The sequence below is a fragment of the Bufo gargarizans genome, chromosome 3, assembly GCF_014858855.1.
Source record: "Bufo gargarizans isolate SCDJY-AF-19 chromosome 3, ASM1485885v1, whole genome shotgun sequence".
In the NCBI taxonomy this organism is placed as follows: domain Eukaryota; kingdom Metazoa; phylum Chordata; class Amphibia; order Anura; family Bufonidae; genus Bufo; species Bufo gargarizans.
The window spans coordinates 591,261,288-591,281,835 of NC_058082.1; the positions used below are offsets into that span (position 1 = coordinate 591,261,288).

The following is a 20,548-nucleotide window of genomic DNA, read 5'->3' on the forward strand; positions in this document are numbered from 1 at the left end:
GTTTTACGGATCGAGAAAAATAAGGGCTTTGTTTCATAGAGAGGTCACTGATGACAGACTCCCTTTAGAGGGGTTATCCCATGATTAATGTGAAAAATGAAAATCAGCCATCATACAGTACATAATGACCTCTTTCTAACAAAGCTAGAACCAGCCCTGTACCTCAAATGGATCCAGAGATCTTCCCATTCATTGCTTTGCTAGATTTATATCAAGCTGACTGCTCAAGGGGAGTGTCTATTCTGCTGCAGCTCAGGGGGCGTGTCTGAGCTCTCCCTATCACAGCTCAGGGGGGGGCGTGTCTGAGCTCTCCGTATCACAGCTCAGGGGGGGGGCGTGTCTGAGCTCGCCGTATCACAGCTCAGGGGGGGCGTGTCTGAGCTCGCCGTATCACAGCTCAGGGGGGGGCGTGTCTGAGCTCGCCGTATCACAGCTCAGGGGGGGGGGGGGGCGTGTCTGAGCTCGCCGTATCACAGCTCGGGGGGGGGGCGTGTCTGAGCTCTCCGTATCACAGCTCGGGGGGGCGTGTCTGAGCTCTCCGTATCACAGCTCGGGGGGGCGTGTCTGAGCTCTCCGTATCACAGCTCAGGGGGCGTGTCTCAGCTCTCCCTATCACAGCTCAGGGGGCGTGTCAGCTCTCCCTATCACAGCTCAGGGGGAAGTTGAAGGATAAAACTGAGCACGTGCTCTCAGTGAGCAGGACAAAGAAATAAGAAATTAAGTGGCGCTATACAGATACGTGTTATTGAATAACTCAGTAGCTATACAAATTTTTTAATTACATGCAATTACAAAAGTATTCAGATCCAGTTTAATAAAAGCTAGTCAATGAGAGATGTGAGCCTCAAAATGTTGGGAATGAAAAATATAACCCTGCATACAAAAATCAAGCCCTCGTGAAGCTTCATTGACAGAAAAATAAAGTCATGAATCTCTGTATCCTGAAGGCCAAACTAAGGCCTCTTTCACACTGGCAAGAATTCCGCGCGGGTGCAATGCGTGAGGTGAACGCATTGCACCTGCACTGAATCCGGACCCATTCACCTCAGTGGGGCTGTTCAGATGAGAGGTGATTTTCACACATCACTTGTGTGTGTTGCGTGAAAATCGCAGCATGTTCTATATTCTGTGTTTTTCACGCAACGCAGGGCCCATAGAAATGAATAGATCTGCGTGAAAATCGCAAGCATCCGCAAGTAAGTACGGATGCGGTGCTATTTTCACGCATGGTTGCTAGGAGGTGATGTAAGTAAACTGATAAAATTCAATTTATTGTATTATTTTCCCTTATACATAGTTATAAGGGAAAATAATAGCATTCTTAATACAGAATGCTTACTAAAATGTGGCTTTTGGGGTTAAAAAAAATTAAAATAAATGTAACTCGCCTCATCCACTTGATCGCGCAGCCGGGCTAGTCTTCTTTCTTCTTCTTGCAGGACCTATCTGGAAAATGACCTTCGGTGACGTCAGCGCAGGTCCTGCTGAATAAAGATGGAAGAACCTTCTATGTTCATTCAGCAGGCGCTGCGCTGATTTCACCGCGCTCACCACGTGGTGAGCGCAATGACGTCACCGAAGGTCCTTTTCCAGCTAGGTCCTGCAATAAGAAGAAGAAAGAAGACTAGCCTGGCTGCGTGATCAAGTGGATGAGGCGAGTTCCATTTTTTTTTTTATCTTTTAACCCCAAAAGCCACATTTTAGTAAGCCTTCTGTATTAAGAATGCTATTATTTTACATTATAACGCCTCTACAGCCCCGATCTGCAAAACCGGGCGATGATTTGCGGATCGGGGCTGTGGAGGTGTTATAATGAAAAATATTAAAATATACAGAACACTGATCCCAAACCCGAACTTCAGTGAAGTCGTCCGGGTTTGGGTCTGGGTACCACAGTCAGTTTTTTAATCACGCGTGTGCAAAACGCATTGCACCCGCGCGATAAAAACTGAACATCGGAGCGCAGTCGCAGTCAAGATTTTCCCGCGACGCACCCGCATCCTATCCGGCCCTCACACGTAACGCCAGTGTGAAAGAAGCCTAAGGGTTAAGAAATTTCTGTAATTTAAGCAAATAATGTGGAACCTTGAATGGGGCTGTCACTACTTCACTGATAGCAGCAGTGGAAACAATAGTCTTCTCTCTTGTTGTAAACATGTATATTATTTGCCCTTATCATTGGGGGACACAGATGATGGCCTTGGGTTTAGCTGCAGACTCTAAACATGGTGTTACACTGGTTGGAAAAACAAATCTTTCTTAGGCCTCTTGCACACGACCGTATGGCTTTTTCTGTATTTTGCGGTCCGTTTTTAACGGATTAGTTCAGTTTTTTTTTTTTGTGGTGTTTCCGTTCCGTAGTTCCACCAAAAAATCTCTGTATGGCTTCCGTATGCGATCCTTTTGTTTGCAGATCGCAAACAGAAACATAAAATTTTTCATCAATAATGTAATTTACAGTAATGTGTTAACAGTATACACATGGGCAAAGTGGGCATGGATCCGCAAGAAACGGATGACGCATGGATGCATTCCGTATTTTTTGCAGACCCATTGACTTCAATTTTTTCAGCGGAACGGAAATAGAGAAATGCGGAAATGGAATGCATATAGAGTACATTCTGTTTATTTTTTTTGCGGAACCATTGAATGGTTCCGCATACGGACCGCAAACAGAATCCGCTAAATCGGAACGGAAATGGGAAAAAAAAAACATTTGTGTGCAACAGCCCTTCAAAGGGGGTTCACAAAAAATATCTTGCTCTATGGCTTACGTGGATAGATTATTACGGGCTGGCAGACCTAAGACTTAACAACTCATATAATCTGCACGTCAGTTCAGAAAGTTGTCGGAACGTTTTCATTTCAGTCCAGAATCTGGGGTGTGGGGTATACAATAGACAAATCTATGCTGTTAGGCTGCTCCGCTAATGAAGGCCAATGTGGGAAGGAATTATTTTTTCTTTCTACATTGGGTGCTGCAAGGGATAGGGGGACAGGTTTGGGTGTTTTATTTGACCATTTTCCATGTATCTGTATTACCCGTGCTTATGCATGACGTCATTAAAGCACTATGACCAAACTCAATAAAAAAAAAGTGATGATAGGGCTCTTTCACACGAGCATGTCTCTTGCGGAAATCACTCTCCATGTGAGAGAGGGATTGTGCGGTCTGGACTACACAAACGCCCCGCATTGTCCTGATTTGCAATGCTGTGCGCCTCTCCCTGACCTTTCTGTAATGGAATCATACTTGACAGCTTTATGTCAGTATGGTTCGGTTACAGAATGGTCAGGCAGAGGCACACAGCATTGTCAATCGGGACAATGCGGGGTGTTTGTGTAGTCCAGACCGCACAATCCCTCTCACCCGGAATGTGATTTCCACAAGGGACATGCTCGTGTGAAAGAGCCCTAACACTGCCAGATTATAGGGTTCCTAAGAGCATTCGTTCCCTATAATCTGCACATGTAAAGGTACGGAAGATCACCCGATGACCAAGCGACATGCTCATTTGTGAAGCAGTAGTTGATGCAGACAAGTAAATGTTCGTTTCTGGGCAGCAGTTTTTGCGTTTTTAATTACTAGCTGTAACGGTGAAGACCTCATGCACACAAATGTATTTTCTTTCCATGTACGTTCCTTTTTTGGACCGTATGCGGAACCATTCATTTCAAAACTGAAGTTACTCCGTGTGCATTCCATTTCCGTTCTGCAAAAGAGAATAAAACATGTTCTATCCTTGTCTGTAATGAGAACAATAATAGAACTGTTCTATTAATGGCCAGCTGTTCCGTTTCCCAAAATACAGAATGCACACGGATGTCATCTGTATTTTTTGTGGATCAGTTTTTTCCGCAAAATACGGTCATGTGCATGAGGCCTAATTCCAGTTTTCTTTGCTTCTGATACTGAAGAAGGGGTACACCACCAGGTACATGGAGCAAACACTTTTAGTGGCAGCAGCTCCAGCCAAGGTCATTATCTGCCCCCCCCAATGAATGGGTGAAGAAAGTGACTTTACAATTAATAACAACAATGCAATTATTAACATGGCAGTCTGACTTGCAGGTTGATTTAGCCACAGTCCAGGATACGGTGAAGTCCCTTGTGCGTGAAGCTTATGAAGCACTGAATGATAAGCGCTGTCGCAATGCGGAGGGAATATTTTCTAAGCTCCTGGACATGCTGGAGAAATGTGACCTCCAGGTAAATTATCGGAAATGAGCAGGCGACACCTTTTCTAACTGAAGATCTGTTGTTGATCGACAAAAAAAAAAATGCAAGTTTGACCGCCTGTTCGCCTAGTGATCAGCTTACTTATACTGGGGAAGCTGGCAAATGGTTCTCCTGGGGTATTCCGTGCAGACTGTCAGAAATCTATGCCGTCTATCATCTATTTGGCTTTATAAGTTCTATCTAATACAGTATGTTGTTGCTACATTGACCTCCGAGTAGTAATTGTCTCTCTCTTCTCTACTCCAGAGCTTAAATCTGACAAAGCTAGATTATCTGGTACTCCAGTATGGACATGCGGTTGCATTGCTCGGTATTGGACAATGTGTGGTAAGCATTAAAGTGACTTTGCTGGCTGCGGAACTAAAGAATATTATGGTTTTGTTACCCATCGTTGTTTGGGCACACCTTTACCCATCTTACTGTTGCTGTACCCCCTTAAATGGATTGTCTCCCTTCAGTAAGTGGCATTTATCATGTAGAGAAAGTTGATACAAGCCACTTACTAATGTATTATCTATATTTCTTCCTTTGCTGGCTGGATACATTTTTATATCGTACTATACACTGCTCATTTCTATGGTTAGACCACCCTACAATGCAGCAGTGGTGGTCGTGCTTGCGCAGTATAGGAAAAAGCACTAGCGTATGTGCGCTCCCCATGGTCCCGGCTACCAGAGAGGCTGACGCTTTTTCCTATAGTGTCCAAGCAGGGCTTCCACTGATGGATTACAGGGTGGTCTGTAACCATGGAAACTAGCCGTGTATAATTTGATGGAAAAATAAATCCAGCCAGCAAATGAGGCAGTGTGGACAATCACAATACAGTAGTAAGTGGCTCGTATTAACTTTCTCTACATGATAAATTCCACTTATTGAAATGAGACAACCCCTTTAAAGTTGTAAGTACTAGCCAGGTGGATGTACGACTACCACTCTGTTCAACTAAGGCCTCATGCATATGACCGTTTTTTGTCATTAACTTCAATGGGGCCGCAAAAGATGCGGACAGCACTCTGTGTGGGGGCGAGGGCATTCTGCTGCAGCTAAGGGGGCGGGGGCTTTCTGCTGCAGCTAAGGGGGCGGGGGCTTTCTGCTGCAGCTAAGGGGGCGGGGGGCTTTCTGCTGCAGCTAAGGGGGCGGGGGCTTCCTGCGGCCGCTAAGGGGGCGGGGGCTTTCTGCTGCAGCTAAGGGGGCGCGGGCTTTCTGCTGCAGCTAAGGGGGCGGGGGCATTCTGCTGCAGCTAAGGGGGCGGGGGCATTCTGCTGCAGCTAAGGGGGCGGGGGCATTCTGCTGCAGCTAAGGGGGCGGGGGCATTCTGCTGCAGCTAAGGGGGCGGGGGCATTCTGCTGCAGCTAAGGGGGCGGGGGCATTCTGCTGCAGCTAAGGGGGCGGGGGCATTCTGCTGCAGCTAAGGGGGCGGGGCATTCTGCTGCAGCTAAGGGGCGGGGGCATTCTGCTGCAGCTAAGGGGGCGGGGGCATTCTGCTGCAGCTAAGGGGGCGGGGGCATTCTGCTGCAGCTAATACAGTTGAAGTAGGAAACTGAGCATGTTCGTCCTCCAGTGAGCAGGGCAAAGAAATAAGAAAAAAAAACTGGTGGTGCTATACAGATACATTGTATTGAATAACTTAGTGGTTATACAAAAATTTTTATTACATGCAATTACAAAAGAATTCTGACCCAGGTGCTGGTTTGAAAACATTAGAATACTTTTCAGGGGACAATCCCTTTAATGTTGGTGGTATACACTAACAACATGCTATCGATGTTTGTGCATTACATTTTCATCTGCAACTCATTTCTACTTTTACTACATAATTGCATTTGTTCTTGACAAGTTTACGCTTGCTCTTTGTAGGAGTTGGTCAAGGCTGAAAACCAGTTCAAGGGAATTATACAGCACCACTCGAAGGAGAAGTTTAACTGTCTGGCTTTTTATGGAATTGGCAATGTGTATTTTAGGCAAAATCGGTAAGTTCAAGGGGTTGTTCAGTGGCTTCGTATTGATGACCGCTTGTGTGAGCATTGCTTCCTCTTCAAAATTACCCTTATGTTGTCTCCTTTGTAGTTACAACTGCTCTGTCCCATTCAAGTGAAGAATAGGGTCACAACCCCTTCATGCAGTAATGGCCTATCTGTCAGCTGGATGAATGAATTATTGAGTGATTGTCAAACAGACTATTTTTGCAAAAAGTGCACTTTCTATCAGAGGGTAGAAGTTAAGTTACTGCCTAACAGCTGGAATCACTTTTCTCTGGGACAGTAAGGCTAGGGAGTGACATTTTTTACAATTGTGACATTTTGCTACTGCAGCACAACAGTCGCAAAATATCCATCCGAGTTGGATTTCTTTGCGACTGCCCTGTCTCAACATGTCGCAGTGCGACACTATAGACTAACATTATAAAATGTCGCTCAACATTATAGCAAAATGAATGTTGTGTGACAAATGTTTGTGTAGTTGCACCCTATATGTCGTGCTACATATGTCGTGTAGCCCTAGCCTCAGGCTAGTTTCACACTAGCGGCAGGGAAGTCCGGCAGACTGTTCCGGCGGGTGAACAGCCAGTCAGATCAGTCCTGCCGCTAGTTTGCGTGTTTCCCCCGGAACAGCCTGCCGCTAATGTGAAAGTAGCCTGAGAGTATGGCCTGATGGTGTGGCTTCTCACATACAGTCAAGCCATGCCCGTTAGGGGCAGCCAATGGCCACATGATTTACGGCAAAATCATTGGTTGATGCAGGTGGTTGATGCAGGTGGACGTGAGGGGAAAGATGAGAAAAATGTCTTTCTGTGACCAGTTTTAGGATTCTCTGTACTGAGTGATCTACACAATGTAAATTTTGTTTATTTTCAAACTTTTTTTTATAAATTGATATATATATATTTTTATGATATAACTAATTACAGATTATTTTTTTTTTAGCTTTTCAGATGCATTAAATCAGTTTATTAAGTCAAAGACCATGGTAAATCATAAAATGGTCCCTGGTGTTTTAACTTGGCCTACCACATCTGTAGTCATTGAAGAAACTAGGCCTGAAAAATTACAGGTACGTGTTCACGTTTGTCTTTTGTATGACGCGCTTGACCAGCTAGTACCGTCGTAGACGCCAGTAGAGCAGACCACCACCAATAAATACTGGCTTTATTGCTCCTGGGATCTTACTAGTCCTGTCTTAAAGAGAATCATTTTCCCTAAATTCTCTATCGGTCAGTAAGCAGGAGTATAATGGACTAGATTTATATGTTCTAATTTGTCTCGCTCAACCTTCTGCGGAGATAACAGGAGATGGACTTCACTCCAACCTTCTTTTTTTTTTTTTCTTTTTTCTTCTTTTAGGTTCTCCTAAACAATTGCATTGAAGAGTGCAAGTTTCCACCTAAACCCGATGCTATTTGCCGCTATGAGCAGTGTTTAAGCTTGCCTAAGGCTCAGATCTATTTTTCAGACCCTGATTTTAAGGTAGGATAGAATAATGACCGTTAATATTGTTCTGGTTTGAATATAATGGCTTCATATGAAAAGTAGTACGGACAAGAAGTTAAGATGTTGCCTGCAGCGACCATCCTCATTTTGACCTGATCTGATAAAGGCTTATGGCCTGAGAAATAAGTGATAAGAAAAATCATAAGCTCACCATTTATTCATGTGTTTTTGTAGAAGATCTTAACTTATTTGAGGTCATCATACAGTAGCTTCTCCCTATTGTTACTTTAAAGAGGCTTTCTGGGAGTTCAATTTAGATAGGTCATCAATATCAGATCAGTGGGGGTCTGACTCCAGGGACCCCCTACCCAGTCAGCTGCTCACCAAGCACAGCGCCGTACATTGTGTAGTGTCTGTGTTTGGTATTGCAGTCTATTCTATTTACTTGAATGTGAGTAAGCTACACACACAGGCCATGTGACCGATGAACTGGCCTAGGAAGTAGCTGCTGCACTGCATAGAGTTCTACGGTTTCTTGAAGCAGCTGATTGTTTGGGGTGTCAAGATTAGGACCCCCCAGGTCATAAATATATTACTATCAGAAAACCCCTATAAAGTCTGTAGAAAATGATCAAACAGCAAGTTCTAGGCATGGTGTTTTTTTTTTTTTTTTTTTTTTTTTTTTCCTGCCATTTTTCCCATAGGCTTTCCAATAGAACTTGGAAAATGCCCGCAAACTTAGGCCTCATGCACACGACCGTAGCAGGTCTGTGCCTGTATTGCGGCCCACAAACAGCAGATCCGCAATATATGTGCACCGGCCATGTGCACACCATATAACGGATGTGGACCCGTTCATTTGAGTTTTCTGTCTGTGCCTCCTCACTGCTCAAAAGTAGTGCATGCACTACTTTTTTGCGGTGCAGACCATTGGATATGAATCATGGACCCCATTCAAGTGAATGAGAACCGCGTCCGTAGACAGCTGACGCACTATCAGTGCCTGTACATTGCCGACCGCAATTTGCAGTCCGCAGCACGGGCCGGTTCGCGGTCGTCTGCATGAGGCCTTAAAATGCAACTGGCTTGAAAAGAACCCTCTGACAAATCCTTAAATCGAATGCTGTTTTTATAAGCGTTTGAAGACTTTGCCCCATTTATGACTGGCTGACCATGTGCTGGGTACATAATAAGCATTATTTACACTTTCCTGACGCAGCGATTTTCTATTTCTTGTTTTTTGCATTTGTTTTTCGCTCCCTGCCATAACTTTATTTTTCCATTCACATAGCTGTATCAGGATTTGTATTTTGTGCCACAAGTTGTACTAATGCCACCATTTAATATTGCAATACAATGCAGTGGGAAGCTGTAAAAAATTCCAAATGGGTTGGAATTTGAAAGGGAGCGCAATTCCATCACAGTTTTATTTTTATGGCGCTCATTATATGGTAAAACTGACTTTCTCGCCCAGTTTCCTTGGGGGACACAGAAGACCTTGGGTATAGCTCATCTCCATAGGAGGCGTGACACTAAGTGAAAACTGTTAAGCCCCTCCTCCACAGCTATACCCTCAGCCTGGAGAGAGAGGCTGCCAGTTTTTGCTTAGTGTCCAAGGAGGCAAGACACTCCCTGCTACTGCAGGGCTGTTTTCTCCTTGTTTTAATTTTGATTTTAATTTTGATTTCTTCCCTCGCCTACTACTGTTTCCTCCTCTTCGGGTGTCGTGCAGTATGAGTTTTTTCTTTTGGCGCCCCTTCTGCTCTTCAGGCTGGTCCGCTACCGGGTTCGGGCCACTTTTCTCGGGATGGTCACCCAGCTGCTCTTGGGTGCTCGCTTACCCAGGTCCGTAGGACCTCCACCTTGGGTTCTTCAGGGTACTCGCCTTCTGCGTGGTAGTGAACCGGGCGTCTCAGTGAGCGGGGTTCTGCCTTTGAGCTGTCCTATGGCTTCCCTGTTGCCCACTCCTCCTTTCGGTTGAAGGGTGTTATGCCGGCCTCTGTCTCGACTGCCTTTTCTCGCCGGCTCTGCTTGGCTCCGCTCGGTTCGGCTCGGCTCCCTCCGATGTGGCTTTTGCCCCGGCCGCGCTTCAGTGGCGGTTCCTTCGCTGCCCTCCCCTCTGGGGAGAGCTTGGTTGTTCATGTGGATGGTTCTGATGTTCCTCTTGGCCTCGTACTGTCTCCCTTGTTCACTCTGGCTGTAACTTGGGAGGACCCCCATTCGGTCGAGATTGTCATTAGATCTCCCACACCGGGACTGTAGGACGTCTTCCTGTGGTGGCTACATCGACATGGACTTTAGCCTGTCTTGTCCGGGCGGTTGCTGGGCGGACCCTTCGGTTCCTTTCCGTCTGTCCTTCTGCTCCCCCACTCCGGGTGGTTACAGGACAACGTTGCTCGGGGGCCGACGGGACCAGTTTTGCCGACCGTTCTGCCCGTGTTACTGGTCTGCGCCTGTTCGCATTGGATTTTCACCCGCTTGCCCTGGCGTCTCTAGCGGGCTCGCTAGTGTTCGCTCCTGGCCGTGTTTTGTCCAGGATCTGTTGTAGGACTTAGGGGTTTTTACCGGGGGTTCTGTGGGAAGCTGGGCGTTCCCCCACTCTGCCTTTCTCTCTCCATGGTTCTGTCTTTCTCCAGTCCGACCTAGATCTGGGACTGGGACTCTGTTGCTTGAAGTGTCAAGGGTCAGCGCTGTCCTTCCCCTTTCGGCGTTCCCCGGCCCTCTGGGCCTGTCAGGACCCTCTTCCGTGGAGCGACTTTGGGGTTCCCTTGTACTGCCCCTGGGTACCGCCCTGGGCATTGCATACTGGGCTCTTGGCGCTCCAATCTTTCCCTTGGAGCCGTTACAGAAGTTCTCTCTACTCCTTCTGTCCTGTACGGTTATGGTTCCGTAGCCGTCGTGTCTCTGGCGGGTGCCTGGGTGGCGGCCCTTCTTGTTCCGAGCCTTCTCTTTCCTCAGGACAGGGCTGTTCTCCATCCCGTCTCTTCCTTCCCTCTGAAGGTGGTGTTTGTCTTTCATTTTAACGGGGCTTTCGTCCTCCCCTTCCCACCCCCGGGAACGGACACTTCACCGATTTGGGGGTTGTTTGGGCCTTGCGGTTTTTACTTGGAGATCTCCGACTCTTGTCGACGTTCGGTCTCTTGGTTTTCCAGGAGGTCCGCGCAACGGGTTGGTGGCCTCCGGGGTGGCTTTCCTCCGCCTTCCTCCGCTTTCTCACAGTGGTTATTGCTGTGGTTACCGCACCAAGAGCAGGGTTCTGCTTTTGGTGTCACCGTTCATTTCACTAGAGCGGTCGGTGCCTCCTGGGCCGGAGGCTTTTGGCTTCGGCCATGCGTCTGTGCGAGGCGGTCACTGGTCTGCCTTACAGCGTTCTACAGGGTGCATACTCTGGCTTCGGCAGATGCTGCCTTGGGCCGCCTGGTCTGCGGGCGGCGGTTTCTTGATGCCTTCGGGTGCTTCGCCTTGGTGCTGTGGTCCCTCCCTCTTTTGGACTGCTTTTGAACGTCCCAAGGTCTTCTGTGTCCCCCAAGGAAACTGGGCGAGAAAACGAGATTTTTGTATAACTTACCAGTAAAATCTCTTTCTCGCTCTTTCCTTGGGGGACACAGCGCCCACCCATTCTTTGTTTTTTCTCTACACGGTTTCCGAGTTGTTTTACCCGTTGGGTAGTTGGCTTGTTGGTTCCACTTTTGGATTTTGCCTTTTTTTCACTACTTGGACACGCAACTGGCAGTCTCTCTCTCCAGGCTGAGGGTATAGCTGTGGAGGAGGGGCTTAACCGTTTTCACTTAGTGTCACGCCTCCTATGGAGATAAGCTATACCTTCTGTGTCCCCCAAGGAAAGAGCGAGAAAGAGATTTTACTGGTAAGTTATACAAAAATCTCGTTTTATTCAATTCTTTTGGGAAGTAAAGTGATGGAGAAAAAAGGTGAATTGGACATTTTTATTTTATTTTTCCCGTTATGCTATTCACTGTATGGGATATTTTTTTTTTTTTATATTGCTATAGTGCGAGCGTTTTCGCATGCAGCGATGCCCATGATATATATTTTTTTTAATGTTCATTTTATAAAATTTTGAGAAAAAGGGGGTGATTTGAATTTTTAGGTTAATTTTTTTTTTTTACTTTTGTTTTTATATATTTTTTTTAATTTATTTTTTTTATTTTAGGTTCCCAAGTGGACCACAGGTTGCAATCATGAGATTGCAACTCGTATAGAAATTCCATTATTCTATACTAGGGCTGCAGCTAACGATTATTTGAATAATCGATTAGTTGCCGATTAATTTCTTCGATTAATCGGGAAAAACGACAAAATTACAAAACAGAGGTTTATATGATCTTACTTGAAAAATTATGTTCAAAGGCCATATTAAAACTAAGCCAATTGTGGGCGACACTATTATGGGGGATCTGTGGGCGACACTATTATGGGGGATCTGTGGGCGACACTATTATGGGGGATCTGTGGGCGACACTATTATGGGGGATCTGTGGGCGACACTATTATGGGGGATCTGTGGGCGACACTATTATGGGGGATCTGTGGGCGACACTATTATGGGGGATCTGTGGGCGACACTATTATGGGGGATCTGTGGGCGACACTATTATGGGGGATCTGTGGGCGACACTATTATGGGGATCTGTGGGCGACACTATTATGGGGGATCTGTGGGCGACACTATTATGGGGGATCTGTGGGCGACACTATTATGGGGGATCTGTGGACGGCGCAGTTATGGAGAGGGGGATCTGTGGACGGCGCAGTTATGGAGAGGGGGATCTGTGGACGGCGCAGTTATGGAGAGGGGGATCTGTGGGCGGCGCAGTTATGGAGAGGGGGATCTGTGGGCGGCGCAGTTATGGAGAGGGGGATCTGTGGGTGGCGCTGTTATGGAGAGGGGGATATGTGCACTGTTATGGGCATAACAGTGCACAGATCCCTTTCCCCATAACAGTGCACAGATCCCCCTCCCCATAGCAGTGCTATACACAGACCCCCCTCCCCATAGCAGTGCTATACACAGACCCCCCTCCCCATAACAGCCCCGGCCCCGATGCTTATAAGTCAGACTAATCACTGCATCTTTATTTTACCTTTTTACAATGACGCTCCTGTAACAGCCAGGCAGAGCGGACGGCGGCGCAACGTCACTCACTCACGTGACGCACCTGCTCCGCCCACCTCATGAATGAAGGAGGCGGAGCAGGCGCGTCACGTGAGTGAGTGACGTAACGCCGCCGTCCGCTCTGCCTGGCTGTTACAGGAGCGTCATTGTAAAAAGGTAAAATAAAGATGCAGCGACCGCCCGCCCGCATAGCAACGAATCGGCGATTATTCGATAACTGGATTCGTCGACAACGAATCCAGTTATCGAATATAATCGATTACATCGATTAATCGTTGCAGCCCTATTCTATACAGAAATCACTATATCACAGTTCAGTGCTGCTGGCATCAACTTTGATATAGAAATACTGAGCCTGTAGGCCTAGTTCAGGCTCATTATTACCATAGGATGCTTTCCCCGATCTCCACGTGCGTGTCTGGGTTTTAGCACTTTCAGATGTCGTGGTCACATTTTACCTTGGAATCTGAGGGGTTAAATGTCCACAGTTTGCATTACCGCCTATTGTGGACATTAGCCGTGGGTGACTGCTGTATGAAACAGCAGGTACCCGGCGGCTGTGGTGCTTGCTGCACTTCGTTGCATGCGCCATCTTTAAAGACCTGTCATTGAAGGTCTGGAATGAGTTAAACTATCAGCACTGATGTTAATAGTGTAATATGAATAATTCATGGGTTCATATAGGTACCCCCATACCTACGTGCCGGCGCTGTCCTGTGAACATGGCCACTAATTGAAGATTCCTTCTGCCAGCAGCCACCATTCATTTACACTGGGGACTGACTGCGCATGCGCTAGTTTCCATGTTTTATTACCCAGTGTAAATGAATGGAGGCCACTGATGGACTGGATACCTAAACAGCAGCCATGTTCCCAGCACAGCGCCAACACGTGCGTACTTACAGGGGGACTTGTGTGTAACCGTGAATTATTCATATTAAACTATTGGACATCTCTGCTAATAGTTTAATCATGCTTATTACGTGTACCCAGCACATGTCCAGCTAGTAATATAAATTGGCCTAACCCTTTATGAATGTTGAAAAAAAGTTAGGCTTTAACTGGACAGTCCCCTACTGCTCGCATGTCCGCCCATTTAACACCTATAGGATGTACTTGATGCTTATACACCACTGACACAAAGAACTTTTAAAGACTGAAATGTAAATGCCGAGATGGTGCATTCATAATCATTTGTTGGTACCTTTGTAGATTTTTGGAAAGTTGTCTCTGATATTCTGGTATTAGTCTGACATGGAGTCTCATGTATTTCTGTCCACACAGGGCTTTATACGCATGGTTTGCTGCCAGTTCTGTAGAGTTGAATTTCACGTTTGCTGTTGGAAAAAAATGAAGGCCATGTTGTATTCCGATAAAAATGACAAGGTAAAGCTGGAATCTCCTTCTGTTCAATATGAAGTTGTCAGAGTAGTTAAATTTTCAGATAGAAAGTCATTAAATAATTAAGCTGACACAGACACAGTTGCTGTATCTAAGGAGATCTGAGAGACCACCTCAAATTTTTTTTATACCTTTTATGATAATGGGAGTAACTGGGTGTTTCAAGGCTGTTACAATACAAAAATATTCAAACTTTGCACATTACATAACTGCGCGTGATAACACATTGGCAATATCTTGTGGTTGAAAACTAGGTAAAAGTTCAATTGGCTGATACTGGACCCAATTTAGACACGTATACCGACCATCCAGATCCATTGATTGTTGAAAAGTAACAAACATTTAGTAGAATCTCTGAGAACACTGATACATATCTGCTCACACTACATATCTCTGAAACTTCTTCATGGTCTTCCAAACTGGATGAAATACTCCATTTTGCTCACAAATATTCATGTCACAGCACAATCACAGAGAGCCTTTGGAATGTGTTCTAACACAAGGGGTTATAAAACAGTGGAATAAATGATAAACTTCACAGAGAATATACATGTTATAGAAACAAGGTTGACCTATGTGAATATATTTATAATATATGCATTATATGAATATAACGGTGACAATGGCCTCGTAACGCTCACAAAGTCATTGTGCATTAGTGAAAAGTATTTGCTGAGACTTGTTTCGCTATGTAATTATAAATTGAATTGTCTCCTTTTCTGCATACAGGATTTCCTAAAATATGCTTGTCTCACCCCAGACTGCAGAGGATTAATTTCTCATATTGTAATATTTGACTCGATTGCACAAGTGAAATGCGAGGTATGTTCATTGTCTAATGCAGACTGCTCTGATTGCAAACATTAAGAACATGAAAATGACTGTAGTGAAAGGTTTAAAGATAAATAAGCTTTCTTCACATTGGTGCTGTAATATTTGTCAGCCTCCCAAATAATGAAACCCCAAATAACATGTGACAAACTCCTGTCCACTGGCGGTGGTTGTACGATGCATCTGGCTCTGCATCTGGCTCTGCATCACACTTTGTTTGTAATGGAAGCCATAGGCAAAGAGGTATCTCCCAAGGAAAGAACACCATCTTTCTAGCACCAACTTGTGGAAGTGGCTCCCTATTCAGAAGTCAGACAGGATGTAATATTGTACAAGCTTAAAGGGATTAGAAATACATGGCTGCTTTCTCTCCACATCGGCGCCAGATCTGTCCACCGGTTGTGTGGGATAACAGCTCGGCTTCATACTCTTCGGTTTAGCTGATCTGTGATACCAGACACAAACACAGGACAGGTCTAAGAGAAATATGCACTGGGTGAGGTACGATGAGGAATCCCATTAACCCCTTCCTGAAGCATGATGTAATAGTACTTTTAACGTACTATTAAGTCATTGTGATCGGGCGGGCACTGGAGCGGTGCGCGCCCGATCACTGCAGGGTCCGACAGACCCTAATAGCCGGGCCCCTGCTGTATCCGCCGGCATTGCTGTAAAAGCCGATGACTGAGGATTAACCCCTCTTATGCGCGGCATAGAAAGTATTTGCGGCGGGTGAGGGCGCCCATCGGGCCCCTGTGCTGCTGTGGCGAGGACCCGATGGGTGAGAAGGCAGCCAGATGCCTTACAGAGGCTGCCCAATGCCTTGCAAAGCATCGGGACCTGCCTTCTACGGGGGCCAAGGAGATCCAGGCCCTGTCCCTTAGGCAACCGGTTAGTGTATTACTCTGTGTAATTTTCTAACATGCAATGCATTACAATACAGGTCTAAGTCAAACCGGATCCGTCCTGACTTACATTGAATGTCAATGGGGGACGGATCCGTTTTCAACTGCACCATATTGTGTAAGTCAGGACGGACCCTTTTGGCTCCGCATCGCCAGGCGGACACCAAAACGCTGCAATTGCGTCTAAAATTCTAAGCCTTCGAACGTCCTAAAAAAATAAATAAAATTAAATTTACAAAATGATGCCAACATAAAGTGCACATATGGGGAATGTTAAGTAATAAATATTTTGAGGTATCAATTTTGTTTTAAAAAAAAACAGAAAAATAAAAATTTAGAAAATTGTGAATTTTTCAATTTTTTGGATTAAATCAGGGATTTTTTCATAAATAAAAGTGAAATATATTGACTCAAGTTTATGACTGTCATGAAGTACAATGTGTGACGAGAAAACTATCTCAGAATGGCCTGGATAAGTAAAAGCGTTCAGATTTGCAAAAAATTTCCTGGGCAGGAAGGTTAAAACTGGCCTAGGGTAGAAGGGGTTAAATTTAATGTGACTCTTCTATAACCTGCTTTTTTATTCAAATCGTGTTGCATAAAATTTTCAAAAATCCCTGTCAAAAACCTTCCTTGTGAACATAGTCTTCTCTTTTGTAAAGTTTGAAGATAAAATCGTAAAGAAGAAAGAACCACAGAAGTCAACAGTGAAACATAAAGCCACCAGGTAAAAGTTTGTGTTGTAGGGCTTTCTGATCTGAAGCATTACTCTGTGCAGTGTTACAGGCAGATCAGCAAGCGATTTCCTGGTGGGGAACGATTCCCTCCAGACAAACGCTTGCTGGCTAGCTAGCGGTGGAGATCACTGCTCTTACATGCAACGATCTCCTCCACAGTATGGGGAGGAGCGATCGCTAATGCCATCCGTACTGTCTGGTGGTTTGCTGGCGACAGCACACTCTGCCGGCAGCTTAAAAATGAGAATTGCCGATAAACAAGCATTTGCTCATTCATCGGGCAATTGCCGGCAGTATTGCATTGCAAAGTGATCGCTAACGAACGTTCATGCAAATAGTCGTTAGCGATCATGGGCCGAAATATCGGCCAGTGTAACACAGTTTAGTTGATAGAATTCCTTTTGTTTCTAGGTCGTTGTTTTATTTTATTTTATTTTTTTTTTTTTTTAATCTTTAAGGCTTTTGTTTATGAATGGACAACGCTTAATCCAATTTTCAGTAGGCAAAATAAATGAAGCAGCTAATCTGTATATAAAGTAGCATCAAGTACCAATCAGATTCTACCTTTCATTTTCTAAAGGAGCTGTCAAAAATGAAAGGTGGAATCCGATTGGTTGCTATGGGCAGCTAAGCCAGTTCTACTTTACACCAGTTTGCTAAATGACCCCAAAGGTGTTTACTAATGTATTATTGTCAATATTGCCTCCTTTGCTGGCTGGATTCATTTTTCAATCATATTATACACTGCTCGTTTCTGAGGTTACGACCACCCGGTCATCCAGTAGCTGTGGTTGTGCTTGCACACTATGGGAAAAAGCGCCGGCCGATATGGACCCCCTCCACCAGATAGGCTGGCACCTTTTCCTATAGTGTGCAAGCATAGCCACCGCTCCTGCATTGCAGGGTGGTTATATCCTCTGGATACAAGCAGTGTATAATGTGATGGAAAAATGAATCCAGCCAGCAAAGGAGGCAATATGGACAATCACAATACATTAGTAAGTGCCTTCTATTAACATTCTCTACATGATAAATGCCATATGCTGAAGGGAGAGACATCCCCTTTAAGCTAGACTTAGAAACATGCTATTTAACTTACAAAACACTCTAATGTAAATGGAGCAGATTGACTGCCCTATTATGTCTGCTGTTGCTGTATTTTTTTTTTTAAGGCCACTTTCAGAGCAGCTCCCCTCCTGAATTTACAGCACTGATGGGGTCACATAGCATTATATTGATTTATAATGCTGTCCGTGTTATCCAATACATTCCAGAACTGTAAGGCCTCTTTCACACGGGCGTCATGTTTTTGGGCCGGATAAGATGTGGGTGCGTTGGAGGGAAATGCGCGATTTTTCCGCGCGAGTGCAAAACATTGTAATCCGTACCCTTCTTCACAGAAGTTCGGTGTTGTGTAGATTGTATTATTTTCCCTTATAACATGGTTATAAGGGAAAATAATAGCATTCTTAATACAGAATGCATGGTACAAAAGGGCTGGAGGGGTTAAATATGTGTGTGTGTGTGTGTATATGTGTGTGTGTGTGTGTGTATATATATATATATATATATTTTATATATTTTTATTTATTTAACTCTCCTTAATCCACTTGTTTGCGCAGCCCGGCTTCTCTTCTGTCTTCTTTGAGGAATAGGACCTTTGATGACGTCACAGCGCTCATCACATGATCTCTTACCATGGTGATGGACATGTGACGGACCATGTGATGAGCGTAGTGACGTCATCACAGGTCCTTTTCCTGTGCACAGCAAAGATGAAGACAGAAGAGATGCCGGCTGCGCGAGCAAGTGGATTAAGGTGAGTTACATATTTATTTATTTTTTTTAACCCCTCCAGCACTATTGTATTATGCATTCTGTATTAAGAATGCTATTATTTTCCCTTATAACCATGTTATAAGGGAAAATAATAATGTTCGGGTCCCCATCCTGATTGTCTCCTAGCAACTGTGCGTGAAAATCGCACCGCATCCGCACTTGCTTGTGGATGCTTGCCATTTTCACGCAGCCCCATTCACTTCTATGGGGCCCATGGAAAACGCACGAAGAGGAGCATGCTGCGATTTTCACGCAACGCACAAGTGATGCGTGAAAATCACCGCTCATCTGCACAGCCCCTAGAAATGATTGGGTCAGGATTCAGTGCGATGCAATGCGTTCACCTCACGCATCGCACCCGCACGGAAATCTCGTCCGTGTGAAAGAGGCCTAAGGGTTACATAGTATCATAAATCAATATAATGCTATGCGACCTAATCAGTGCTGGGAGGTCAGGACGGGAGCTGCGCCGCGAGTCCAGAGTGCGACACTCGCTTGTCTGAACGCGGCCTAACAGGCTCTAGTCATTTTTTTTTAACCAACAGATAATATAAACCAGATCTGTGTGGCAACCTCTTATCCTCCTCTTCCTGTAGCAGTTAACATGCATGCGCATCCATCGTATTTCTTCTACTTCGCAGCGCAGACAGAGAATCCAAAACGAGAGAAGATTCTTCCTGTAGCGATATGTATTTCCCCTCTGTCACTTATTATAACATTTATTATACACTTGAGGTTTCTAGGTGGTTGAGATGCTTAAGAAAATGCCCCTTTCGGCTTAATTCTATTAAAGGTGTTGTCTCATCTTATGCCCACAATGTCTGATAGGAGCTGGTCCCACCTCTAGGACCTGCACAAATCCTTAGAACCGAGCCCGCAAAGTGGAGGTGGGCACACCACATGTGCACGGCCGCCTACCATTCATTTCTTCAGGACTGCCAAAAATAACCTAGCCTGCCACTGTTACTTGTGTTTTTGATCTTTATTTAGAAAAAAAATAATCAACCAAATGCCACGTTAAAATGTATAGTAATAATTAAAAAGTAGTGTCATTTTGGCATATGTGACATTCCCCACTCAAGTGGATGCAGCATGTTGAAGATGAGAAGTTTTTTTTCTGGCCTTTTTCCCGTCGGTTGTACACAGGTTGTGTGTGGTATTGCAGCTCAGCCCCATTCACTACATCTGGCCTACACTATCAAACACAAGACATGAACAGGTATGGTGCGGTTTTTGAAATGTGTTCAAAATCTCTGAGAAGCCCATTTTTCTTCGCACAGTCCTATAATAATAATAATAATTAGTAATCCCATTTTATTTTTTCTCTGGTAACATCCAAGCAGCAAAAGCAATAAAATCAAGTATGAAAATAAATCCGAGCGCAAGAAGGCTATAGAGGAGGAAGAGTGTGTAGGAAATCCTGATGACCATAGAAAGCAGCCCCAGGAAGCAATCCTAGCTGAAGCGGTCGGTAAGTGAGGACCTGACCTCGTTCTGCACAGATGTCCCCATTGTGAGGCTTCAGTACATCTTCACTTTATTTCCTTTCTGTGTTCCTCATTCCAGGGTCTAATGGCTACCGCGTCAAATGGGATCCTTTATTGGCACAAGTATTAAAGAAGGAGGGGCTGATAAAATGCGGGTGTCCCGTGAGCTTTCCGAGTTTTTGGGACTCTGTATGTGTATGGAGGATTATAAGTCAGGAGAAACTGGACGAGATGGAGAGGAATAGCAGCGCACAATCCTTTAGTAAAATGAAGAGTTTTCTAACCTATTTGTACACATCACATGATAGGGTGAAAACCAGAATATTTCTTTATTTGCTGTTCTTGCAGAAGGAACATATAACCGTTAATCTGCACGACTGGCTTCTTATAGTAGATAATAAAGGTAATTTTGTTCAGATTTTTCTCTCTTTAATAATCTGTTCTGCACAAAGCTTTTCTAAGGTTACTATCACACTTGCATTGCTGGATTCCGGCAGGCAGTTCCGTCGCAATCTGTATGCAAACGGATACCATTTGTAGACGGAT

The 20,548-nt window shown here is 44.9% G+C and overlaps 1 protein-coding gene across 3 annotated transcripts in view; it reads left to right on the forward strand.

Annotated features, from left to right (window-relative positions):
- Window positions 1–20,548, forward strand: part of LOC122930794 (E3 ubiquitin-protein ligase TTC3-like) — a 176,760-nt gene that overhangs the window by 93,886 nt on the left and 62,326 nt on the right. For 2 of the 3 annotated variants that reach the window (XM_044284388.1, XM_044284390.1), the window contains 10 exons: window positions 4,073–4,210; window positions 4,487–4,567; window positions 6,098–6,210; window positions 7,165–7,291; window positions 7,582–7,704; window positions 14,087–14,188; window positions 14,933–15,025; window positions 16,602–16,666; window positions 19,856–19,986; window positions 20,082–20,405. In XM_044284388.1, coding sequence (XP_044140323.1) covers window positions 4,073–4,210; window positions 4,487–4,567; window positions 6,098–6,210; window positions 7,165–7,291; window positions 7,582–7,704; window positions 14,087–14,188; window positions 14,933–15,025; window positions 16,602–16,666; window positions 19,856–19,986; window positions 20,082–20,405 — 1,297 coding nt within the window. The remainder of the gene's footprint in view (window positions 1–4,072; window positions 4,211–4,486; window positions 4,568–6,097; window positions 6,211–7,164; window positions 7,292–7,581; window positions 7,705–14,086; window positions 14,189–14,932; window positions 15,026–16,601; window positions 16,667–19,855; window positions 19,987–20,081; window positions 20,406–20,548) is intronic. The other variant, XM_044284389.1, reaches the window with a different exon arrangement.